General features: G+C 50.5%; 2 protein-coding genes across 2 annotated transcripts in view; one reads left to right on the forward strand and one right to left on the reverse strand.

The window, feature by feature from the left end:
* The first annotated feature begins 732 nt into the window (after window positions 1–732).
* rpl32 (ribosomal protein L32) lies at window positions 733–3,927 on the forward strand. Its single transcript, XM_066672147.1, has 4 exons — window positions 733–838; window positions 1,833–1,933; window positions 2,176–2,357; window positions 3,759–3,927. Exons 2-4 carry the CDS (start codon window positions 1,838–1,840, stop codon window positions 3,886–3,888), a joined length of 408 nt encoding a protein of 135 aa, XP_066528244.1. The 5' UTR covers window positions 733–838; window positions 1,833–1,837; the 3' UTR covers window positions 3,889–3,927.
* Window positions 3,928–4,057: 130 nt separating this feature from the next.
* Window positions 4,058–27,995, reverse strand: part of cand2 (cullin-associated and neddylation-dissociated 2 (putative)) — a 30,582-nt gene continuing 6,644 nt past the window's right edge. The window contains exons 2-15 of the mRNA XM_066672146.1: window positions 12,258–12,401; window positions 11,960–12,114; window positions 11,722–11,845; window positions 10,852–11,108; window positions 9,937–10,042; window positions 9,706–9,851; window positions 8,790–9,076; window positions 8,428–8,569; window positions 6,330–7,832; window positions 5,882–5,977; window positions 5,597–5,766; window positions 4,997–5,161; window positions 4,757–4,864; window positions 4,058–4,433 (exon numbers count right to left, since the gene is read on the reverse strand). Coding sequence (XP_066528243.1) covers window positions 4,209–4,433; window positions 4,757–4,864; window positions 4,997–5,161; window positions 5,597–5,766; window positions 5,882–5,977; window positions 6,330–7,832; window positions 8,428–8,569; window positions 8,790–9,076; window positions 9,706–9,851; window positions 9,937–10,042; window positions 10,852–11,108; window positions 11,722–11,845; window positions 11,960–12,114; window positions 12,258–12,401 — 3,628 coding nt within the window. The 3' untranslated portion in view covers window positions 4,058–4,208. The remainder of the gene's footprint in view (window positions 4,434–4,756; window positions 4,865–4,996; window positions 5,162–5,596; window positions 5,767–5,881; window positions 5,978–6,329; window positions 7,833–8,427; window positions 8,570–8,789; window positions 9,077–9,705; window positions 9,852–9,936; window positions 10,043–10,851; window positions 11,109–11,721; window positions 11,846–11,959; window positions 12,115–12,257; window positions 12,402–27,995) is intronic.

Here is a 27,995-nt window from a genome sequence, read left to right on the forward strand (position 1 = left end):
TGGTGATTCCGTAATGTTTGCCAGGGGTTGTACACAGGGTTGAAGATGTTTGATGGTTTGGTGGTGTAATTGCAGAGTGGCGCAGACACCAGGAGCACACTCCTCCAAATGTGACAGAGACACTACCATTTACCAACATTTGTATTAATCTAATAAAATAAAATCTAAGACATTTTTAGGTAACAGAATACTATATTGAGACTGACCTTCCCAGTCATAGTTACAGTATCTTAAAATATACAGAAAAAATAATAAAATACATTTTTTGGTTTTGTAATTGCCTTCAGCTGCTCGAGATGACATAAAGCATGGAGTTAACATTTGTATTTTAACTAAAAGATTAATAATTTATTTTGAAAACATTTTTTTTTGGTGGTTTGATGGTATTTAAAGCAAAATTGAGAGATGTAAACACACACAAAAAATGTAAAATACTTTCTGAAGAAAGATTTCAATCATTGTTTTTTCATAGTAAAATGTCATTTTAGAGACCAGTGATAAATAATATAGTGATTTTTTTGTACTGTAGGTAGTGCAGGACACTTTGTTTAATTACATCTATTGTGCAGTTATTGACTATATTTTGATTATACATATTTTATTTATAATGTCCTATATATATATATATATATATATATATATATATATATATATATGCTTTTTATGTTACAAATCACACTTAAGTGTGTTTTTGTGGGTTGTAGGACGTTTATTTTTGTCGTGCTTTTATTCTGTCAGGCGGCGAGTGCCTGCTCTGAGCTGGGGAGGATTTCCCGGCGTGCCCCGCGCTCCTCTCCCTCTTCTGTAGCGCTGTGTGTTTGAGAGCAGACACCGAGCGGTGAGTGTCGAAGTTTATCTTTAAACATCCACTCGGTTGAACAGATTTAAAACACACTATGCACGTCTAACGACAGTTAAACTTCTGTTCTTGTAAAATACGGATGTATGTTTTAGCTATCGAGTTTATTTTTTGTCATATTTGTATAAATGATTCACCGACATGTCCGCCGGTGTGGAACAGCGCTGTGTTGGGTTTGCTCTGGTTTAAGCGCAGTGGGCGATTAGACACAAAAACAATTTAAAGGCTATTTATGTTACTTGTTAGACCGTAATAACGTATTTATTTTTATTTAAACTTACTGGAAATGGCTCAACTTCCATTGTAAGGCTTCCTCGGCCCTGGCTTAGTTTTAGTAGTAGGCTTTAGTGTATATAAACACAAGAAATAAATTGTTATAATATGGATATCTACGTGCAGGTTAAATTCTTAACGTGTTCCACGGTTTGTCTTTCCCCCCCTTTGCTTATTTCAGCTTTGAATAAAGCTAGTTCAGTGCTACCTGGCTAACAGGGCCTTGTGTTGATTTTGAAGCATGCAGAGAAGCTCATTTTATTCATAGTGTGTTGAGCTGTTGTATATAGATGTCCCAGTTGTGTAAACAGATGTTAAAATCTGGATTTATACTCTTAATAAATTAAATTACACGCAGTACTGTGGAGGACACTCCAGAGCTAATCAAACACCAGCACCTAGCTAATGATCTTACAGCACCTGAGAGCCACAGCCGTGTTCCTGCATCTGGTTTAAAGTCTTCCCAGAAGAGCCCTGCTAGTAACATCCTGATATAATAATGTGAACATGTGAGAATTACTTAATGATGCATGGGAGCATGTTGATAAACGATAATTAATGCACTCTCATTCTAATGTGAAGTTGAGATGAAATATTGGATGTGTCCACAATTTATTAGCTACACAACTTTTTTTTTTAAAGATGTTGAAATCCACTGTGACTATAAATTCTTAATGAAAATGTCTGTTTCTGTCTTCAGCCACCATGCCGGCCCTAAGACCCCTCACCAAGCCCACGATCGTAAAGAAAAGGACCAAGAAGTTCATCAGACACCAGTCAGACCGCTATGTTAAGATCAGGGTAAGGTTTGCTCTGTTTTCTTTGTTTTTTCTTTTCTTTGAGGACGCTCTCTGAAGCCTGCCTTGGTTGTCAGAATGGTAGTAGCCTTCAGGAGTGTAGGTGTTAAATTATGATTATCAGATGATTATTGTGTTTAATTGAGTTGCATTTTAACACTCCAGATAAATGAGGTGTTTAAATAGTCCAGTTTCCAGATTTTGTTTTAGTCCCATCCTAATAGATAACCATTAACCCTTTTACAGAAAAACTGGAGGAAGCCCAGAGGTATTGACAACAGGGTCCGCAGGCGATTTAAGGGGCAGATGCTGATGCCAAACATTGGTTATGGAAGTAACAGGAAGACCAAGCACATGCTTCCCACCGGGTTCAAAAAGTTCCTGGTCCACAACGTCAAGGAGCTTGAAGTTCTCATGATGAGCAACAAGTAAGATCTTTAATGTTCATATGTGGGGCTTTAAAACTGATAAGTGCTGTCTGAAAGTGATATTAATCACAGTATGGTTTTTATGGGGGTAGTTTCGTGATTGCATTTTATTTCTGTTAGAACGGACTAGATTTATTTCTTATTGGCAGCTGCTGTTTTGTCTCACACATTACACTTAAGTAATGTGTAATTGCCCTACTTAATTAAGTAGGGCAAAGTCCTGAAAATGTACTGATGCATGATCCCAGCGAAAAGGTCAGTGTCATTGAGATATTGAGGACTTGTGGCAGATGTTTTCTGTGCTTCTCAAGGTGTAAAACATGGATACATCCGGACGCATCAGAAGTACAGAATATCCAGAACTGAGGTCTAGATCAAATTATACTTGGTCACATAAACATGATTAAGTCGGTAGAGCCGTAACTAATTCGCTAACTTTCGTTTGCTGCTTCCTTTAATGGTTGGAAGATCATTAAAGATATCATAACACTGCAAGCCACTCTTGATATATAGTCTGTGTAGTAGTAATACGTTCTCTGTGGGTAAAATGCATCAAAATGCACGTGGACAACGTTTAAAAACAGGAGTTAAGTTAACACGCTTCTGTTTTATCCAAACAGACATGTTTTCTTTAATAAAAAATGCTGTTGAAGGGCAGCTAATTCATATAATGCACAGAAAAGTGTACTGTATCCATGTGTCAGTCTCAAACACTGTCAGAAATCCCTCAATCTCTGGAGGCACCTGTCCTGTTTCTGTGGGTTTATTTGTATATCATTTAGCCAAAATCTTTAATGCACCAAGGTCTTGGCTCAATCCAGAAATTCCCTCTCCACCGTCGGACCTGTCAGATTCAATTTTCTTGTCGGGTATGGAGTGTGGAGAGAGAGTACAGCAGTGGAAATACCCATTCCACCTCTGGCTCTTCCCATAGCCAGCAGGTGGAAGATAATCTGCAACATGTTGATAGCAGGCATCAAATATGTAGCTCATGGGTGTTTTTTTTTTTTTTTTTTTTTTTTTTTTTTTTTTTTGTTTGTTTGTTTCTCGTGGTAAATGATCATGACATACTTCACCGAATATCTCATTGATTTTAGAAAAGGTGTCACTTAAAGACACACTTAAATACATTTATACGTTGCATGTCATATACTCTGTTGTATGGCATTTATCAGTTCTTTCAAAATGTAGTAGAATTATGTAAGATCCTCAATAGTAAATGTGCTCAGATTTCATACCCTGGAGTCTAAGGCGCTCTGAAGAGTTGATGGTTAAGGTTTTAATGTCTTAAACTATCATGACTTTGGTTTGTAATTTCTGCTCATTTAGTATTTAGACTTGCCATATTTTAAGCATCTTTTAAAATCGTTTGATGGCTAATCACTTTTATTTCCTTAACAGGAGCTACTGCGCAGAAATTGCCCACAACGTATCCTCAAAGAACAGGAAACTGATTGTGGAGCGGGCGGCTCAGTTGGCCATCAAGGTCACGAATCCCAACGCAAGACTCCGCAGCGAGGAGAACGAGTGATCTGGACAGTTTGTCCTTTCAATAAAGTTATTGTTAGACCACATGTTGTTTCTTTTGTTTTTTTTGGTATAAACTCATCCTCACAGTTGTTTGAGTTTACAGATAACTACACGAGTCAATGCCTACTGTCTTTAAATTTTATCCAGTGACCGTCCCACACTGGCCTGTAAACACGACTTTTCCAGTGAATCATTTCGTTAAGAAAGAGACCAACTTTAAGCTTTTAATTCCTCAAAGCTGCAGTGTATATCTAGTTCATGACAAACAGAAGTCCAATATAAGTTTGACAGAGCAAACATCAGTAAATACATCTTCAATTCCTAACTAGTGTCCATCGGCTCCATGGCCCCCGAGGTAGGGTCTCCCTGGACACTTTCAAAGATGGTGGCCATCTCGACGTTTGTCCTGATCTGGTTGACGAATTCTGCCATGACTGGACTCTTCTCTACCTCACTGATGGACAGAAGCGCTGCCACTGCTCTCATTGCTGAGCGTCTCAGTTCTTCTTGCTTCTCAAACTCCTGCTTCACTGAGCCGGCCTTTACCTGAACAGCAGAGAGAAATAATGCTATTGAGGCCAGTGGTTTCAAGCCAGGTGCTCCTAGTCCTTGTGCACTGTTCTGTACTTAATGTTTCTACTCTCTAGTCCCAACACTTATTCTATCAGGCACAACCAGCTTGTAATTAGTTCACAAACATGTTGACATTTCGGAAACAATGGGTGCTATTTACCGGTCATGTTTGGGGTACTCTAGAACCAGGATGAATAAATAGGCCAGCAGTTGAGTGGCAAAGGTTATGTTACTTTATTTGATCTTTGCATTAAGCAAGACTAAACCATCCTGCTAGTCTGAGGGCCAGGCTTTACCTTTGTTGTGCATGTAGCTTTGAGAGGCTCCACTAGCCTCTCCAATCTCTGAACCACAGCAGCTGGACTCAAAGAGGCAAGTCTGGCCAGCATTATGAAGGTCAGCATCTGAAAGACCAGCGAGAAGGGCGTCAGCCACCAAATGGTTACAGAAGATAAAAATAGTTTGCAGTCATGTAACAAACACAACACCATGGTTTACCCAAATGCTAAACAGGAAGGTGTGAAGGTGACACTTACTCTAATGTCATAGTGGTCTTTCAGACCTTCCTCCACATGGTTGAGGAATTCAAAGATGTCTATACAATCCAGACAGCTGTCCAGCAGAGTGTACATACACTCAAAGGCGGCTTTGCGAACATCTAACCCGTCATCCACAGTGTGCTTAAAGGGACCCATCTCCACCTGAAATATTACGTGGTATCTGGATCACAGTAGATCTAGAACAACTTAAATTTTGCGTGGTTATTATGGCTTGATACAATTTCATGCAATGTCTAATACACTGGTCAAAGGATTATGAATACACGTTCATACAAAAGTTCTTCTAGAAATAAAGGTTTTAAGAAGTAATTCATCCTTCTTTTGCTGGAGTAATAGCTTCTACACTTCTGGTAAATCTTTAGACTATGGCGCAATTTTTCGGTGAGGATTTGGTAGCTTCTATCCATCAGGTACTCAATGCTGGATGATTATTTGTGGGTTACAAACACCACAACACATGCTAAATGTACTGAATAGGGCTCCATCACTCCAGTGAACAATACTACTCCATGCACATGTACACAATAGAAGCAAACTTTCTGTTTTCATTGCAAAATAACATGGGCTATAAGCTACCTCACGGATGAGGTCTTTCCTGATCTGTGTCTCGTTATAAAGCTTGGGCAGAACTGAGGTTAGGAGACCACGTATGAGGCCAGGTTTATTGTGGGCTGCAGAGTTGAACATCACCAAGGAAACACGTCTCACGTTGAGGTCAGGATCTTGAATGGTTTTCAGAAAGTCACCTATTGGAAAAGATGAGATGCGAATCATGTAGTTCTAATTGCTTTAAATAATAAACAGTTCAAATGAAAGGTACCATTATATGAATGATCTAAAGTAATGTAAAAAAAAATATACCAATGCAGTCCTTTAGAAGTGAATCTATGGGCACAGGGTGATCTACAATAGTGAATTTCACTGCTGTCACAACAGTGCTGCGGGCAAGGGAGGACCCTAGAACAATAGAATTCATACTTTTAGATAAGGATGAGCAACAGGGCAGTATCACAACACTTCCAGGTTTTACTTGGTATAAATATTCATCATATTCTTGCTCTCTGTAATAAAACATACATTGGGCCGTACTGATAATATTCACAGTTTGTGGCATCATTTATTGCAATAACAATAAATATGATTTCTCAACTTAACCTTGATGCCTAGCACCTTTTCCTCCATCGCAGCCACCAACAGACTAAATCAATAGTGCACAAGGTTAAAGAAACAAGACTGACTATGTGGTGAGCCTCAAAGATTGTGAAACTCTGATTGGAACATATGATATAGGTATGATGCAGCTCCTTACCTGAGGATAACTGTTTCTTAAGCCTGGGCAGGAGCTGAGCTGGGTTTACCAGTGTAAGTTTGCCGAGACATTCAGCTACAACATTACGAGTGCCTTCTTCAGGGCACTCACAGTTCTTGAAAAGCAGAGTCCAGATGTTCTCCACATGAGACTTGAGACTCTCAGCTGACAAAGCACTGATCACTTCCTTGAGGGAATGGAGAAGCAGGTACTGTCTCTTTGGCTGAGCACCAATCTCCTTCAGTAGGAACGGAAGGTACTCCTCCAGATTTCCTACACAGATGTTACCAAGGGCACAGGATGCTGCAGACTTTACTTCTTCATTGGGGGCACCGAAAGCCTCCATGATGACTGTCTTCAGCTCCTTGTGTCCTCCCAGGTTCGTGGAACGTCCCACTTCCCCAAGGCAAAGGAAGGACAGAATCCTCACTGACTCTGACGTCCTCTGGTTCTTCACCTCTTGGATGAGGTTGGTGACTGTTCCAGATGCTTCTTTGGGACATGCAGAGGACAGTGCCGCTACACATTTTGCCACTGAGTAATAGGACTGCCTGTGCACTGATGTGGAGTCAGATGATTTAGCTTTATAGAAAGGACCAGTCAAAGCTTTGAAGAGATCACTGTAGCCTGTGTTACTTGCCTTGGTCAACACAAGGGCCTGGAAGAACTCGACTATGGAACCAAGGGCACCTCCTTGCAGTAATGGAGAATGCACCAAGTGAAGAACCTCTGGCAAGATGGCGCCACTAATCTTGGCTAAAGAGGATGGGCAAACTTTGGCCATGCAGGTCAGAAGTGTGATTGCCACTTGTGATATATGCATGTCACATTCTTGAATCAAAGAAGGCAACTCATTCAACACAGACTCTATCACAGCAGGCTTGAAACAGTCACTGTAGTTTGTGACGATAATGTTGAGGGCTGTTAACGTGTTGAGCTTAAGCGCACGCTGGTTCTTTCTTAAGAAGGAGCCAAGAATTGGGATCCCGTCCGTCAAGATAGGTCTCAAGTCGATCTTGAGTGGAGATGCAGCAACAAGTGTCAGGGTCTTGACTGCGGTGAGCCTGGTGATTTCGTTCTTCAGCCTTTCCAGAAATACCTGGAGGGTGGGCTGCAGGTCTCCACCCAACTGGTCACCCAAGTGACTCACAATGTGTCCCATGCAAGAGATGGCTCTCTCCTTCACCTCCTGGTCAATATCGGCTGCTTTTAACCTCTTTAGGGTACTGCTGAACACGTCTTTAACGTAGGGCTTTGCATCAAAAGTGGAAGGCTTGTCCAGGGGTCGCAGGATCTTGACCATCTGCTGAGTCACTTGGAGGGCTTCTGATGTAATTTTATAAAAAGGATCTTCAACACAGTGGATTACAGGGGGCAGAATGACTTTGACGTGTGGGTGAAAGACCTCTGGGTTGTGGCTAGACATTAGAACGTGGAGGAAAGCGAGAGCATCAATCTTCATATTTGAGGAGGCGGATTTGTCCGTGAGGGAGTACACAATGCCTACAGGTAGAAGTAGGAATGCAAAAATTATAATTTTAAAAAACACTTTCCCAAGTTTTTCCTCAAAAATATAAATCACGCCCTACTCTACACGGATAGCTAGTACTCCCCAGTATCACACAGTGCCACCAACTTTGGAGTGTGAAGGTGAACGCTGGCAGAGGTTCCTCAGAGATATGTGAATATTTTGAACACCACTGGACAACCCAATGCACAGGAGAAGAACACCAGCTGTACGTATCTACTGACAACTATATGTAAACGTGAATAAAATGTAGAACTTGATTACCATTCTTTTAGAGAAAGTTCTGAATGTAGATTAGATCAGCACTGCTTAAATATTTGGGCTTTCCAGTTTACAACAAATGTATCATTAAACATGGGTTGGAAACATCTATCAGTGCCTTGAGACGGACTGGTGCCCTGTTCAGTGCATGTCCCTGCCTTGTGTCCAGTAATTCTCTGCAGGGCCTGGAACCCCTGAAACCCTTTGTTTCCACTTATCTTCTCTGCAGTCCTGCCTTGCCATAAAGTGCATTGTTATAGATCATCTGTACCCAGATCTCTATAACAGATACAGACAAACGGACCTTACCTGGAATGAGGCTAGGAATGTGTTCTCCTAAAGCTCCGGGAAGAACATTAGCCACCTCTGTGAGTATACTGAAACAGCCTTGTCTGGACTTCATGCTTTTCTCCTTCAATTGTTTGTGCAAGGCCTTTATTACCGTGGGAACCTACACATGAAAGAAACATCTGATGTTAGGAACGTATTCCTGATACGTTCCTGAAAATTAGAGTGCAGTTTCTGCAGTGGTGAGCCTGGAGTAATAATGACAGGGGCTTTGGTCTCCTTATCACAGGTTAGTGGAGCATGATTTTAAAGATAAATATACTACATACAGTTGCTTTAAACTCAGCATAATTTAATTCACTTAGGTCTCAATGCACTTTTACCTGTTTCTTCAGGAGGGAGACTGCTGGGTCCTCCTTAGCTCCAGGATCCAAAGCAGAGCTGTGAGGGGGTTTGGTCTGTCTCACTAAGGTCACAAAGGTCAGAAAAATGTCAGACTTCACATTCTCCTCTCGCTCCTTGAAGCGTGAGATCAGGGCTGGGCAAACGGAGCCGTAAAGCTCCACCAGCAGGTCTCTCCTGCTGCTGATTACAGCATCCAAACACTTCACGGACGAACGTCTCACCTTCCAGCTCATGTCATCATCGTCGCTGTACTCGTCATCAGATTCTGGGAATAACAGGTTTGTTTAGGAGTTTATGATCCATTCACTTGATTTCATTTTATTTTCACTGTAATTGTGCAACTTGGGCACAAAATGGGTGTGAAATAAATGTGCTCCTTTTAAATTATGAAACAGGTCTGACTGGTTTAGTATCCACAGTTACATGCTGTTTTATCTGCGGTGTACTGTGGGAATAAAGTGAAAACTGAATTACGTGTTATTTCCTGCCCTAGAAAAAAAAAAGAAAAAAAGAAAAAGACGTTCATTAGATGGGAATTCCACCAACTTTTGGGATAATTTGATGTGCAATATTGTACTGCAGAGATATGTACTTTCCCTGCTATGACCCGACCCAAACCTACCTGCTGAAAATACTGAAATAAAGCTAAGGGGATCGTTTTGGAATCATTTTGTCTTGGAACATACTAAAAAAGAGCTTTTGTCGTGTAGCTTTGAGAGACATGAGACTTAACATCTGTTTCATCCATCTGAGATTTAAATGCAGTGTTGTCTTAAATATATTTGGAGTACCAGATCATCTATTTATTTGATTGATTTACAGTTTGACCAATTATCACAGAGTTTATATTAAAAAAAAAACAGGTTCAGGATCAACATAGACACACAATGGCACCTTGATCTTCATCCTCCTCGTTCTCAATGTCCATGGAGTCCTCCTGGTCATCTTCAGCGTCGTAGTTGTAGTTGGGGTCGTGAGTGATGTATTTCAGACACAGTTTAATTACCGTAGGGATGTGAGGGGACATTTCCTTTGGACATCTTTGGAAATAAATGAAATGTTCACTTGTGCGTAAAATAACACAGAAGAGATGCGGTCAGTTCGGTATGAGATCAGAAGACTTACCTGCGAACGAAGGCTTCAAAAGCCTGAAAGCAGTTCTCCCTCAGTTCATCATCCTCTACGTTACAGAACTTCACCACCATCGGGATGATCTTCTCCAGGTGCTCGCCTTAGGGAGACACACGTGACTTGATTACGTCTGCAGTCATCAGAGTCTTTATACAGTTTTCCGCACTCACTGTCCATTCTCTCAGCTCCATTGACCACTTTGGAGTTCTACAATTACAGACTGTCTTCCACCTGTTGTTGTGCATACTCTATTTACCCCCTTTCACCCTGTTCCCAAAGCCCACAGAGTAGGTGTGATGTGGTGGTGGATCATTCTCAGCGCTGCAGTGACACTGACGTGGTGGTGGTGGTGCTGCCGTTGGTGTTCGTTGTGGATCAGACACAGCGGTGCTGCTCTTTGAGGGTCTGGACCACTGAAGAACAGTGAAAGTGGGCAAGCAAAGTATGCAGAGCAACAGGTGGACTACAGTCTGTATTTGTTGAACCACCCAGTGCTCCTTTGTGGTCAGTGGAGCTGAGAGAATGGTTATAATGTAACTCAACTATTGCTGCCTTCTTCTGGACACACTGCCCATGTGCTAGGGTTAGGGTGAGACCCCGCTGATGTGAGTCCATAAGCCAGAGAGATGGTTCCTCTCTGGGCTATGGGATGGTCAGCTCAGGCCAACCCTAACCCTACTAATGCAAATCCAGTTTGGTTTTCCCTAACTCAGATTAAGCACTGTGTGTTTACAAAATAAACGTCTTCATGCATCTCTTAAAAGTCAGGGCACTAGGGTCTGGTCAGTACGTCAGTGCTGGTGTCGATCGTGCTCTAACGGACACTACTGTACTGACGAGAGAACCATATGTTCCTACTCATCCTCCACAGAAACCATACTGACAGACGACAGTGAAAGTGAAGCTGACCGACTCTGTGCCCTCCTTGGCGTGTGACGGTGGTCAGACACTGGATGTAGGTGCGAGTGTTGGCTGTTGGAGCTCCTCGGGTCAGTTCCCCCATCAGGTGTTCAGTGAGTTGCTTAAAGAGGGCGGAGCTACAGCTGGGCACCAGGTGACCCAGAGCGATGATGGCTCGCTTCCTGACCGCCATGCGAGTGCTGGTGAGCTGAGGGAGGAGGCTGGTCAGGATCGACTGGTGGAAGCTGACCAATGTGCCGCTGAGCCTAGAAAGACAAAAGGGAATTGAATAAACTGGAATCCTGATGATGTTGGCATCGAAAGTGGCACATAATTACTGAAATTCTCAATTCACAGGGTGAAAGGGGACATATTTAGTCTACCTCTCTTAAAGCAACAGTAAGTAGCATTTTTACGTTAAAATTACAGATTCAAAATCATTGTGATACTGCTCTGAGATGTAAAAGAGAGAATAGAGCCTCTACTGTTGCTTCATTGGCTCAGCACTGCAGAAATTGCACTATGTAACTTTTGGAGGAGGGAAGGAAACCACCTTCACTCTGAATTACACTCTGCAACTGTAGAGGGAGCCCAGGAGCAAAAAGACACAATCTTACCTAATGATCCTTTAATCAGAATGAAAATAATCTGTTGTGGTTCTAACAACATTTTGCAAAGTATTTTATCTCTTCTGGTTTTCTATTGGTCATTTCCCACACTAGGTGTTTTCACTTTAAATAAACTACTTCACAGTTGAGGAAGGTTTGTTTAGAATTAAGTGGCTCCTCTGGCTCTGGGTTTGTTTGAGAAGCTGGACATCACCTAACGCTTGAGTTTCCCCTAAAGTCGTCTAACTAGGCCAGGGTTTGCTTTCGGTACCTTCCCAGCATATCAGAGAGGATGTCCAGAGCTTCCAGCTGCACAGACACATCGTCCTGTTTCCCCATCGCACCAATGAGCTGAGAGGTGATCTTTTTACACACGTTAGAGGTCAGACACAAACCTTAAAAACAGAAGAGGTCAATGAAAATACATTCATTCAAATGAAACTGAGAACGGAACCTAACCATGAAAAGAGTTGACCCTCACACCTCGACCAGGTGTCAGACCCTTTTACCTGCAGACGCTGGGGGCAGCTCGGCGATGACGGTCTTCAGCCCCATGCTGGAGATGTCTCTGAGCTGCTCTTTGTCTGACACCATGTTAGAACACAGTGTGTCCACCATAGTCTCCACCTGGTACTCCTTCACTTTACTCACCAGAGGACCTAGACTGGACAGGTCACATAGGAATCATGTTTGTCTGCGTGGCATCGTTATTAACATCTTAACGGTGTGCTTTTCTAGGTTCCACTGATTGGAAATACGTTTAGAGTTTATTACGTCTTTATTCTGCATAGAATTCACTTTAAATACCATTTGACCGCCAGGTTCTGGACTTCACCGTTTTTGTCCTCCAGGAGCTTCAGCAGCATGGTCACCACTTTCCTCTCACTGTCCTCGTCCAGCTTGATGGAGTCTTTCTGCAGCTCCATCATCAGGTCGTTAGTGGCCATGAACCTGACAAATGAGTAAGACACAGGCCATCAGCCCAAGAACCCACTAATTGCTCTGATTTTGAGAAGAATTAGGAAAAAAATGCAACCAATTTCTTGGACTTAATTACGGAGATGTGGTCAGTGGTGAAGGCATAACATACAAACTGAGAAACTGAACTTCCATGCACTTGTTTAATATATCTGTGTAATTATTCATTCATTCATTAATTAATTCATTCATTCATTATCTGTAACCCTTATCCAGTTCAGGGTCGCGGTGGGTCCAGAGCCTACCTGGAATCATTGGGCGCAAGGCAGGAATACACCCTGGAGGGGGCGCCAGTCCTTCACAGGGCTACACACACTTACACACTCACATTCACTCACACCTACAGACACTTTTGAGTCGCCAATCCACCTACCAATGTGTGTTTTTGGACTGTGGGAGGAAACCGGAGCACCCGGAGGAAACCCACGCAGACACAGAGAGAACACACCACACTCCTCACAGACAGTCACCCGTAGGAAACCCACGCAGACACAGGGAGAACACACCACACTCCTCACAGACAGTCACCCGGAGGAAACCCACGCAGACACGGAGAACACACCACACTCCTCACAGACAGTCACCCGGAGGAAACCCACGCAGACACAGGGAGAACACACCACACTCCTCACAGACAGTCACCCGGAGGAAACCCACGCAGACACTGGGAGAACACACCACACTCCACACAGACAGTCACCCGGAGAAAACCCACGCAGACACAGGGAGAACACACCACACATCTCACAGACAGTCACCCGGAGGAAACCCACGCAGACACAGAGCGAACACACCACACTCCTCACAGACAGTCACCCGGAGGAAACCCACGCAGACACGGAGAACACACCACACTACTCACAGACAGTCACCCAAAGGAAACCTATGCAGACACGGAGAACACACCACACTCCTCACAGACAGTCACCCGGAGGGAACCCACGCGGACACAGGGAGAACACACCACACTCCTCACAGACAGTCACCTGGAGGAAACCCACACAGACACAGGGAGAACACACCACACTCCTCACAGAATCACCCGGAGGAAACCCACTTAGACACAGGGAGAACACACCACACTCCTCACAGACAGTCACCCAGAGGAAACCCACGCAGACACAGAGAGAACACACCACACTCCTCACAGAGTCACCCGGAGGAAACCCACACAGACACAGGGAGAACACACCACACTCCTCACAGACAGTCACCCGGAGGGAACCCACGCAGACACAGGGAGAACACACAACACTCCTCACAGACAGTCACCCGGAGGGAACCCACGCAGACACAGGGAGAACACACCACACTCCTCACAGACAGTCACCCGGAGGAAACCCACACAGACACAGGGAGAACACACCACACTCCTCACAGCGTCACCCGGAGGAAACCCACGCAGACACAGGGAGAACACACCACACTCCTCACAGACAGTCACCCAGAGGGAACCCACACAGACACAGGGAGAACACACCACACATCTCACAGACAGTCACCCGGAGGAAACCCACGCAGACACAGGGAGAACACACCACACTCCTCACAGAGTCACCCGGAGGAAACCCACGCAGACACAGAGCGAACACACCACACTCCTCACAGACAGTCACCCGGAGGAAACCTACGCAGACACGGAGAACACACCACACTCCTCACAGACAGTCACCCGAAGGAAACCTACGCAGACACGGAGAACACACCACACTCCTCACAGAATCACCCGGAGGAAACCCACGTAGACACAGGGAGAACACACCACACTCCTCACAGACAGTCACCCGAGGAAACCCACGCAGTCACAGAGAGAACACACTACACTCCTCACAGACAGTCACCCGGAGGAAACCTACGCAGACACGGAGAACACACCACACTCCTCACAGACAGTCATCCGGAGGAAACCCACACAGACACAGGGAGAACACACCACACTCCTCACAGACAGTCACCCGGAGGAAACCCACGCAGACACAGGGAGAACACACCACACTCCTCACAGAGTCACCCGGAGGAAACCCACACAGACACAGGGAGAACACACCACACTCCTCACAGACAGTCACCCGGAGGGAACCCACGCAGACACAGGGAGAACACACCACACTCCTCACAGCGTCACCCGGAGGAAACCCACGCAGACACAGGGAGAACACACCACACTCCTCACAGACAGTCACCCAGAGGGAACCCACACAGACACAGGGAGAACACACCACACATCTCACAGACAGTCACCCGGAGGAAACCCACGCAGACACAGGGAGAACACACCACACTCCTCACAGAGTCACCCGGAGAAAACCCACGCAGACACAGAGCGAACACACCACACTCCTCACAGACAGTCACCCGGAGGAAACCTACGCAGACACGGAGAACACACCACACTCCTCACAGACAGTCACCCGAAGGAAACCTACGCAGACACAGAGAACACACCACACTCCTCACAGAATCACCCGGAGGAAACCCACGTAGACACAGGGAGAACACACCACACTCCTCACAGACAGTCACCCGAGGAAACCCACGCAGTCACAGAGAGAACACACTACACTCCTCACAGACAGTCACCCGGAGGAAACCTACGCAGACACGGAGAACACACCACACTCCTCACAGACAGTCACCCGGAGGAAACCCACGCAGACACAGGGAGAACACACCACACTCCTCACAGACAGTCACCCGGAGGAAACCCACGCAGACACAGGGAGAACACACCACACTCCTCACAGAGTCACCCGGAGGAAACCCACACAGACACAGGGAGAACACACCACACTCCTCACAGACAGTCACCCGGAGGGAACCCACGCAGACACAGGGAGAACACACCACACTCCTCACAGACAGTCACCCGGAGGGAACCCACGCAGACACAGGGAGAACACACAACACTCCTCACAGACAGTCACCCGGAGGGAACCCACGCAGACACAGGGAGAACACACCACACTCCTCACAGACAGTCACCCGGAGGAAACCCACACAGACACAGGGAGAACACACCACACTCCTCACAGAGTCACCCGGAGGAAACCCACGCAGACACAGGGAGAACACACCACACTCCTCACAGACAGTCACCCGGAGGAAACCCACGCAGACACAGGGAGAACACACAACACTCCTCACAGACAGTCACCCGGAGGGAACCCATGCAGACACAGGGAGAACACACCACACTCCTCACAGACAGTCACCCGGAGGAAACCCACACAGACACAGGGAGAACACACCACACTCCTCACAGAGTCACCCGGAGGAAACCCACGCAGACACAGGGAGAACACACCACACTCCTCACAGACAGTCACCCGGAGGGAACCCATGCAGACACAGGGAGAACACACCACACTCCTCACAGACAGTCACCCGGAGGAAACCCACACAGACACAGGGAGAACACACCACACTCCTCACAGACAGTCACCCGGAGGAAACCCACACAGACACAGGGAGAACACACCACACTCCTCACAGAGTCACCCGGAGGAAACCCACGCAGACACAGGGAGAACACACCACACTCCTCACAGATAATCACCCGGAGGAAACCCACACAGACACAGGGAGAACACACCACACTCCTCACAGAGTCACCCGGAGGAAACCCACGCAGACACAGGGAGAACACACCACACTCCTCACAGACAGTCACCCGGAGGGAACCCATGCAGACACAGGGAGAACACACCACACTCCTCACAGACAGTCACCCGGAGGAAACCCACACAGACACAGGGAGAACACACCACACTCCTCACAGAGTCACCCGGAGGAAACCCACGCAGACACAGGGAGAACACACCACACTCCTCACAGACAGTCACCCGGAGGGAACCCACGCAGACACAGGGAGAACACACAACACTCCTCACAGACAGTCACCCGGAGGGAACCCACGCAGACACAGGGAGAACACACCACACTCCTCACAGACAGTCACCCGGAGGAAACCCACACAGACACAGGGAGAACACACCACACTCCTCACAGCGTCACCCGGAGGAAACCCACGCAGACACAGGGAGAACACACCACACTCCTCACAGACAGTCACCCAGAGGGAACCCACACAGACACAGGGAGAACACACCACACATCTCACAGACAGTCACCCGGAGGAAACCCACGCAGACACAGGGAGAACACACCACACTCCTCACAGAGTCACCCGGAGGAAACCCACGCAGACACAGAGCGAACACACCACACTCCTCACAGACAGTCACCCGGAGGAAACCTACGCAGACACGGAGAACACACCACACTCCTCACAGACAGTCACCCGAAGGAAACCTACGCAGACACGGAGAACACACCACACTCCTCACAGACAGTCACCCGGAGGAAACCCACGCAGACACAGGGAGAACACACCACACTCCTCACAGACAGTCACCCGGAGGAAACCCACACAGACACAGGGAGAACACACTACACTCCTCACAGACAGTCACCCGGAGGGAACCCACGCAGACACAGGGAGAACACACAACACTCCTCACAGACAGTCACCCGGAGGGAACCCACGCAGACACAGGGAGAACACACCACACTCCTCACAGACAGTCACCCGGAGGAAAGCCACGCAGACACAGGGAGAACACACCACACTCCTCACAGAGTCACCCGGAGGAAACCCACGCAGACACAGGGAGAACACACCACACTCCTCACAGACAGTCACCCAGAGGGAACCCACACAGACACAGGGAGAACACACCACACATCTCACAGACAGTCACCCGGAGGAAAGCCACGCAGACACAGGGAGAACACACCACACTCCTCACAGAGTCACCCGGAGGAAACCCACGCAGACACAGAGCGAACACACCACACTCCTCACAGACAGTCACCCGGAGGAAACCTACGCAGACACGGAGAACACACCACACTCCTCACAGACAGTCACCCAGAGGAAACCCACGCAGACACAGGGAGAACACACCACACTCCTCACAGACAGTCACCCGGAGGAAACCCACGCAGACACAGGGAGAACACACCACACTCCTCACAGACAGTCACCCAGAGGAAACCCACGCAGACACAGGGAGAACACACCACACTCCTCACAGACAGTCACCCGGAGGAAACCCACGCAGACACTGGGAGAACACACCACACTCCACACAGACAGTCACCTGGAGGAAACCCACGCAGACACAGGGAGAACACACCACACATCTCACAGACAGTCACCCGGAGGAAACCCACGCAGACACAGGGAGAACACACCACACTCCTCACAGAGTCACCCGGAGGAAACCCACGCAGACACAGAGCGAACACACCACACTCCTCACAGACAGTCACCCGGAGGAAACCTATGCAGACACGGAGAACACACCACACTCCTCACAGACAGTCACCCGAAGGAAACCTACGCAGACACGGAGAACACACCACACTCCTCACAGACAGTCACCCGGAGGGAACCCACGCGGACACAGGGAGAACACACCACACTCCTCACAGACAGTCACCTGGAGGAAACCCACACAGACACAGGGAGAACACACCACACTCCTCACAGAATCACCCGGAGGAAACCCACGTAGACACAGGGAGAACACACCACACTCCTCACAGACAGTCACCCGAGGAAACCCACGCAGTCACAGAGAGAACACACTACACTCCTCACAGACAGTCACCCGGAGGAAACCTACGCAGACACGGAGAACACACCACACTCCTCACAGACAGTCACCCGGAGGAAACCCACACAGACACAGGGAGAACACACCACACTCCTCACAGCGTCACCCGGAGGAAACCCACGCAGACACAGGGAGAACACACCACACTCCTCACAGACAGTCACCCAGAGGGAACCCACACAGACACAGGGAGAACACACCACACATCTCACAGACAGTCACCCGGAGGAAACCCACGCAGACACAGGGAGAACACACCACACTCCTCACAGAGTCACCCGGAGGAAACCCACGCAGACACAGAGCGAACACACCACACTCCTCACAGACAGTCACCCGGAGGAAACCCACGCAGACACAGGGAGAACACACCACACTCCTCACAGACAGTCACCCGGAGGAAACCCACGCAGACACTGGGAGAACACACCACACTCCACACAGACAGTCACCCGGAGAAAACCCACGCAGACACAGGGAGAACACACCACACATCTCACAGACAGTCACCCGGAGGAAACCCACGCAGACACAGAGCGAACACACCACACTCCTCACAGACAGTCACCCGGAGGAAACCCACGCAGACACGGAGAACACACCACACTACTCACAGACAGTCACCCAAAGGAAACCTATGCAGACACGGAGAACACACCACACTCCTCACAGACAGTCACCCGGAGGGAACCCACGCGGACACAGGGAGAACACACCACACTCCTCACAGACAGTCACCTGGAGGAAACCCACACAGACACAGGGAGAACACACCACACTCCTCACAGAATCACCCGGAGGAAACCCACTTAGACACAGGGAGAACACACCACACTCCTCACAGACAGTCACCCAGAGGAAACCCACGCAGACACAGAGAGAACACACCACACTCCTCACAGAGTCACCCGGAGGAAACCCACACAGACACAGGGAGAACACACCACACTCCTCACAGACAGTCACCCGGAGGGAACCCACGCAGACACAGGGAGAACACACAACACTCCTCACAGACAGTCACCCGGAGGGAACCCACGCAGACACAGGGAGAACACACCACACTCCTCACAGACAGTCACCCGGAGGAAACCCACACAGACACAGGGAGAACACACCACACTCCTCACAGCGTCACCCGGAGGAAACCCACGCAGACACAGGGAGAACACACCACACTCCTCACAGACAGTCACCCAGAGGGAACCCACACAGACACAGGGAGAACACACCACACATCTCACAGACAGTCACCCGGAGGAAACCCACGCAGACACAGGGAGAACACACCACACTCCTCACAGAGTCACCCGGAGGAAACCCACGCAGACACAGAGCGAACACACCACACTCCTCACAGACAGTCACCCGGAGGAAACCTACGCAGACACGGAGAACACACCACACTCCTCACAGACAGTCACCCGAAGGAAACCTACGCAGACACGGAGAACACACCACACTCCTCACAGAATCACCCGGAGGAAACCCACGTAGACACAGGGAGAACACACCACACTCCTCACAGACAGTCACCCGAGGAAACCCACGCAGTCACAGAGAGAACACACTACACTCCTCACAGACAGTCACCCGGAGGAAACCTACGCAGACACGGAGAACACACCACACTCCTCACAGACAGTCATCCGGAGGAAACCCACACAGACACAGGGAGAACACACCACACTCCTCACAGACAGTCACCCGGAGGAAACCCACGCAGACACAGGGAGAACACACCACACTCCTCACAGAGTCACCCGGAGGAAACCCACACAGACACAGGGAGAACACACCACACTCCTCACAGACAGTCACCCGGAGGGAACCCACGCAGACACAGGGAGAACACACCACACTCCTCACAGCGTCACCCGGAGGAAACCCACGCAGACACAGGGAGAACACACCACACTCCTCACAGACAGTCACCCAGAGGGAACCCACACAGACACAGGGAGAACACACCACACATCTCACAGACAGTCACCCGGAGGAAACCCACGCAGACACAGGGAGAACACACCACACTCCTCACAGAGTCACCCGGAGAAAACCCACGCAGACACAGAGCGAACACACCACACTCCTCACAGACAGTCACCCGGAGGAAACCTACGCAGACACGGAGAACACACCACACTCCTCACAGACAGTCACCCGAAGGAAACCTACGCAGACACGGAGAACACACCACACTCCTCACAGAATCACCCGGAGGAAACCCACGTAGACACAGGGAGAACACACCACACTCCTCACAGACAGTCACCCGAGGAAACCCACGCAGTCACAGAGAGAACACACTACACTCCTCACAGACAGTCACCCGGAGGAAACCTACGCAGACACGGAGAACACACCACACTCCTCACAGACAGTCACCCGGAGGAAACCCACGCAGACACAGGGAGAACACACCACACTCCTCACAGACAGTCACCCGGAGGAAACCCACGCAGACACAGGGAGAACACACCACACTCCTCACAGAGTCACCCGGAGGAAACCCACACAGACACAGGGAGAACACACCACACTCCTCACAGACAGTCACCCGGAGGGAACCCACGCAGACACAGGGAGAACACACCACACTCCTCACAGACAGTCACCCGGAGGGAACCCACGCAGACACAGGGAGAACACACAACACTCCTCACAGACAGTCACCCGGAGGGAACCCACGCAGACACAGGGAGAACACACCACACTCCTCACAGACAGTCACCCGGAGGAAACCCACACAGACACAGGGAGAACACACCACACTCCTCACAGAGTCACCCGGAGGAAACCCACGCAGACACAGGGAGAACACACCACACTCCTCACAGACAGTCACCCGGAGGAAACCCACGCAGACACAGGGAGAACACACAACACTCCTCACAGACAGTCACCCGGAGGGAACCCATGCAGACACAGGGAGAACACACCACACTCCTCACAGACAGTCACCCGGAGGAAACCCACACAGACACAGGGAGAACACACCACACTCCTCACAGAGTCACCCGGAGGAAACCCACGCAGACACAGGGAGAACACACCACACTCCTCACAGACAGTCACCCGGAGGGAACCCATGCAGACACAGGGAGAACACACCACACTCCTCACAGACAGTCACCCGGAGGAAACCCACACAGACACAGGGAGAACACACCACACTCCTCACAGACAGTCACCCGGAGGAAACCCACACAGACACAGGGAGAACACACCACACTCCTCACAGAGTCACCCGGAGGAAACCCACGCAGACACAGGGAGAACACACCACACTCCTCACAGATAATCACCCGGAGGAAACCCACACAGACACAGGGAGAACACACCACACTCCTCACAGAGTCACCCGGAGGAAACCCACGCAGACACAGGGAGAACACACCACACTCCTCACAGACAGTCACCCGGAGGGAACCCATGCAGACACAGGGAGAACACACCACACTCCTCACAGACAGTCACCCGGAGGAAACCCACACAGACACAGGGAGAACACACCACACTCCTCACAGAGTCACCCGGAGGAAACCCACGCAGACACAGGGAGAACACACCACACTCCTCACAGACAGTCACCCGGAGGGAACCCACGCAGACACAGGGAGAACACACAACACTCCTCACAGACAGTCACCCGGAGGGAACCCACGCAGACACAGGGAGAACACACCACACTCCTCACAGACAGTCACCCGGAGGAAACCCACACAGACACAGGGAGAACACACCACACTCCTCACAGCGTCACCCGGAGGAAACCCACGCAGACACAGGGAGAACACACCACACTCCTCACAGACAGTCACCCAGAGGGAACCCACACAGACACAGGGAGAACACACCACACATCTCACAGACAGTCACCCGGAGGAAACCCACGCAGACACAGGGAGAACACACCACACTCCTCACAGAGTCACCCGGAGGAAACCCACGCAGACACAGAGCGAACACACCACACTCCTCACAGACAGTCACCCGGAGGAAACCTACGCAGACACGGAGAACACACCACACTCCTCACAGACAGTCACCCGAAGGAAACCTACGCAGACACGGAGAACACACCACACTCCTCACAGACAGTCACCCGGAGGAAACCCACGCAGACACAGGGAGAACACACCACACTCCTCACAGACAGTCACCCGGAGGAAACCCACACAGACACAGGGAGAACACACTACACTCCTCACAGACAGTCACCCGGAGGGAACCCACGCAGACACAGGGAGAACACACAACACTCCTCACAGACAGTCACCCGGAGGGAACCCACGCAGACACAGGGAGAACACACCACACTCCTCACAGACAGTCACCCGGAGGAAAGCCACGCAGACACAGGGAGAACACACCACACTCCTCACAGAGTCACCCGGAGGAAACCCACGCAGACACAGGGAGAACACACCACACTCCTCACAGACAGTCACCCAGAGGGAACCCACACAGACACAGGGAGAACACACCACACATCTCACAGACAGTCACCCGGAGGAAAGCCACGCAGACACAGGGAGAACACACCACACTCCTCACAGAGTCACCCGGAGGAAACCCACGCAGACACAGAGCGAACACACCACACTCCTCACAGACAGTCACCCGGAGGAAACCTACGCAGACACGGAGAACACACCACACTCCTCACAGACAGTCACCCAGAGGAAACCCACGCAGACACAGGGAGAACACACCACACTCCTCACAGACAGTCACCCGGAGGAAACCCACGCAGACACAGGGAGAACACACCACACTCCTCACAGACAGTCACCCAGAGGAAACCCACGCAGACACAGGGAGAACACACCACACTCCTCACAGACAGTCACCCGGAGGAAACCCACGCAGACACTGGGAGAACACACCACACTCCACACAGACAGTCACCTGGAGGAAACCCACGCAGACACAGGGAGAACACACCACACATCTCACAGACAGTCACCCGGAGGAAACCCACGCAGACACAGGGAGAACACACCACACTCCTCACAGAGTCACCCGGAGGAAACCCACGCAGACACAGAGCGAACACACCACACTCCTCACAGACAGTCACCCGGAGGAAACCTACGCAGACACGGAGAACACACCACACTCCTCACAGACAGTCACCCGAAGGAAACCTACGCAGACACGGAGAACACACCACACTCCTCACAGACAGTCACCCGGAGGGAACCCACGCGGACACAGGGAGAACACACCACACTCCTCACAGACAGTCACCTGGAGGAAACCCACACAGACACAGGGAGAACACACCACACTCCTCACAGAATCACCCGGAGGAAACCCACGTAGACACAGGGAGAACACACCACACTCCTCACAGACAGTCACCCGAGGAAACCCACGCAGTCACAGAGAGAACACACTACACTCCTCACAGACAGTCACCCGGAGGAAACCTACGCAGACACGGAGAACACACCACACTCCTCACAGACAGTCACCCGGAGGAAACCCACACAGACACAGGGAGAACACACCACACTCCTCACAGCGTCACCCGGAGGAAACCCACGCAGACACAGGGAGAACACACCACACTCCTCACAGACAGTCACCCAGAGGGAACCCACACAGACACAGGGAGAACACACCACACATCTCACAGACAGTCACCCGGAGGAAACCCACGCAGACACAGGGAGAACACACCACACTCCTCACAGAGTCACCCGGAGGAAACCCACGCAGACACAGAGCGAACACACCACACTCCTCACAGACAGTCACCCGGAGGAAACCTACGCAGACACGGAGAACACACCACACTCCTCACAGACAGTCACCCGAAGGAAACCTACGCAGACACGGAGAACACACCACACTCCTCACAGACAGTCACCCGGAGGAAACCCACGCAGACACAGGGAGAACACACCACACTCCTCACAGACAGTCACCCGGAGGAAACCCACACAGACACAGGGAGAACACACCACACTCCTCACAGAGTCACCCGGAGGAAACCCACGCAGACACAGGGAGAACACACCACACTCCTCACAGATAATCACCCGGAGGAAACCCACACAGACACAGGGAGAACACACCACACTCCTCACAGAGTCACCCGGAGGAAACCCACGCAGACACAGGGAGAACACACCACACTCCTCACAGACAGTCACCCGGAGGGAACCCATGCAGACACAGGGAGAACACACCACACTCCTCACAGACAGTCACCCGGAGGAAACCCACACAGACACAGGGAGAACACACCACACTCCTCACAGAGTCACCCGGAGGAAACCCACGCAGACACAGGGAGAACACACCACACTCCTCACAGACAGTCACCCGGAGGGAACCCACGCAGACACAGGGAGAACACACAACACTCCTCACAGACAGTCACCCGGAGGGAACCCACGCAGACACAGGGAGAACACACCACACTCCTCACAGACAGTCACCCGGAGGAAACCCACACAGACACAGGGAGAACACACCACACTCCTCACAGCGTCACCCGGAGGAAACCCACGCAGACACAGGGAGAACACACCACACTCCTCACAGACAGTCACCCAGAGGGAACCCACACAGACACAGGGAGAACACACCACACATCTCACAGACAGTCACCCGGAGGAAACCCACGCAGACACAGGGAGAACACACCACACTCCTCACAGAGTCACCCGGAGGAAACCCACGCAGACACAGAGCGAACACACCACACTCCTCACAGACAGTCACCCGGAGGAAACCTACGCAGACACGGAGAACACACCACACTCCTCACAGACAGTCACCCGAAGGAAACCTACGCAGACACGGAGAACACACCACACTCCTCACAGACAGTCACCCGGAGGAAACCCACGCAGACACAGGGAGAACACACCACACTCCTCACAGACAGTCACCCGGAGGAAACCCACACAGACACAGGGAGAACACACCACACTCCTCACAGACAGTCACCCGGAGGGAACCCACGCAGACACAGGGAGAACACACAACACTCCTCACAGACAGTCACCCGGAGGGAACCCACGCAGACACAGGGAGAACACACCACACTCCTCACAGACAGTCACCCGGAGGAAAGCCACGCAGACACAGGGAGAACACACCACACTCCTCACAGAGTCACCCGGAGGAAACCCACGCAGACATAGGGAGAACACACCACACTCCTCACAGACAGTCACCCAGAGGGAACCCACACAGACACAGGGAGAACACACCACACATCTCACAGACAGTCACCCGGAGGAAAGCCACGCAGACACAGGAAGAACACACCACACTCCTCACAGAGTCACCCGGAGGAAACCCACGCAGACACAGAGCGAACACACCACACTCCTCACAGACAGTCACCCGGAGGAAACCTACGCAGACACGGAGAACACACCACACTCCTCACAGACAGTCACCCAGAGGAAACCCACGCAGACACAGGGAGAACACACCACACTCCTCACAGACAGTCACCCGGAGGAAACCCACGCAGACACAGGGAGAACACACCACACTCCTCACAGACAGTCACCCAGAGGAAACCCACGCAGACACAGGGAGAACACACCACACTCCTCACAGACAGTCACCCGGAGGAAACCCACGCAGACACTGGGAGAACACACCACACTCCACACAGACAGTCACCTGGAGGAAACCCACGCAGACACAGGGAGAACACACCACACATCTCACAGACAGTCACCCGGAGGAAACCCACGCAGACACAGGGAGAACACACCACACTCCTCACAGAGTCACCCGGAGGAAACCCACGCAGACACAGAGCGAACACACCACACTCCTCACAGACAGTCACCCGGAGGAAACCTACGCAGACACGGAGAACACACCACACTCCTCACAGACAGTCACCCGAAGGAAACCTACGCAGACACGGAGAACACACCACACTCCTCACAGACAGTCACCCGGAGGGAACCCACGCGGACACAGGGAGAACACACCACACTCCTCACAGACAGTCACCTGGAGGAAACCCACACAGACACAGGGAGAACACACCACACTCCTCACAGAATCACCCGGAGGAAACCCACGTAGACACAGGGAGAACACACCACACTCCTCACAGACAGTCACCCGAGGAAACCCACGCAGTCACAGAGAGAACACACTACACTCCTCACAGACAGTCACCCGGAGGAAACCTACGCAGACACGGAGAACACACCACACTCCTCACAGACAGTCACCCGGAGGAAACCCACGCAGACACAGGGAGAACACACCACACTCCTCACAGACAGTCACCCGGAGGAAACCCACGCAGACACAGGGAGAACACACCACACTCCTCACAGAGTCACCCGGAGGAAACCCACACAGACACAGGGAGAACACACCACACTCCTCACAGACAGTCACCCGGAGGGAACCCACGCAGACACAGGGAGAACACACCACACTCCTCACAGACAGTCACCCGGAGGGAACCCACGCAGACACAGGGAGAACACACAACACTCCTCACAGACAGTCACCCGGAGGGAACCCACGCAGACACAGGGAGAACACACCACACTCCTCACAGACAGTCACCCGGAGGAAACCCACACAGACACAGGGAGAACACACCACACTCCTCACAGAGTCACCCGGAGGAAACCCACGCAGACACAGGGAGAACACACCACACTCCTCACAGACAGTCACCCGGAGGAAACCCACGCAGACACAGGGAGAACACACAACACTCCTCACAGACAGTCACCCGGAGGGAACCCATGCAGACACAGGGAGAACACACCACACTCCTCACAGACAGTCACCCGGAGGAAACCCACACAGACACAGGGAGAACACACCACACTCCTCACAGAGTCACCCGGAGGAAACCCACGCAGACACAGGGAGAACACACCACACTCCTCACAGACAGTCACCCGGAGGGAACCCATGCAGACACAGGGAGAACACACCACACTCCTCACAGACAGTCACCCGGAGGAAACCCACACAGACACAGGGAGAACACACCACACTCCTCACAGACAGTCACCCGGAGGAAACCCACACAGACACAGGGAGAACACACCACACTCCTCACAGAGTCACCCGGAGGAAACCCACGCAGACACAGGGAGAACACACCACACTCCTCACAGATAATCACCCGGAGGAAACCCACACAGACACAGGGAGAACACACCACACTCCTCACAGAGTCACCCGGAGGAAACCCACGCAGACACAGGGAGAACACACCACACTCCTCACAGACAGTCACCCGGAGGGAACCCATGCAGACACAGGGAGAACACACCACACTCCTCACAGACAGTCACCCGGAGGAAACCCACACAGACACAGGGAGAACACACCACACTCCTCACAGAGTCACCCGGAGGAAACCCACGCAGACACAGGGAGAACACACCACACTCCTCACAGACAGTCACCCGGAGGGAACCCACGCAGACACAGGGAGAACACACAACACTCCTCACAGACAGTCACCCGGAGGGAACCCACGCAGACACAGGGAGAACACACCACACTCCTCACAGACAGTCACCCGGAGGAAACCCACACAGACACAGGGAGAACACACCACACTCCTCACAGCGTCACCCGGAGGAAACCCACGCAGACACAGGGAGAACACACCACACTCCTCACAGACAGTCACCCAGAGGGAACCCACACAGACACAGGGAGAACACACCACACATCTCACAGACAGTCACCCGGAGGAAACCCACGCAGACACAGGGAGAACACACCACACTCCTCACAGAGTCACCCGGAGGAAACCCACGCAGACACAGAGCGAACACACCACACTCCTCACAGACAGTCACCCGGAGGAAACCTACGCAGACACGGAGAACACACCACACTCCTCACAGAC

The sequence above is a fragment of the Hoplias malabaricus genome, chromosome 5 (assembly GCF_029633855.1).
Source record: "Hoplias malabaricus isolate fHopMal1 chromosome 5, fHopMal1.hap1, whole genome shotgun sequence".
Classification (NCBI taxonomy): Eukaryota; Metazoa; Chordata; class Actinopteri; order Characiformes; family Erythrinidae; genus Hoplias; species Hoplias malabaricus.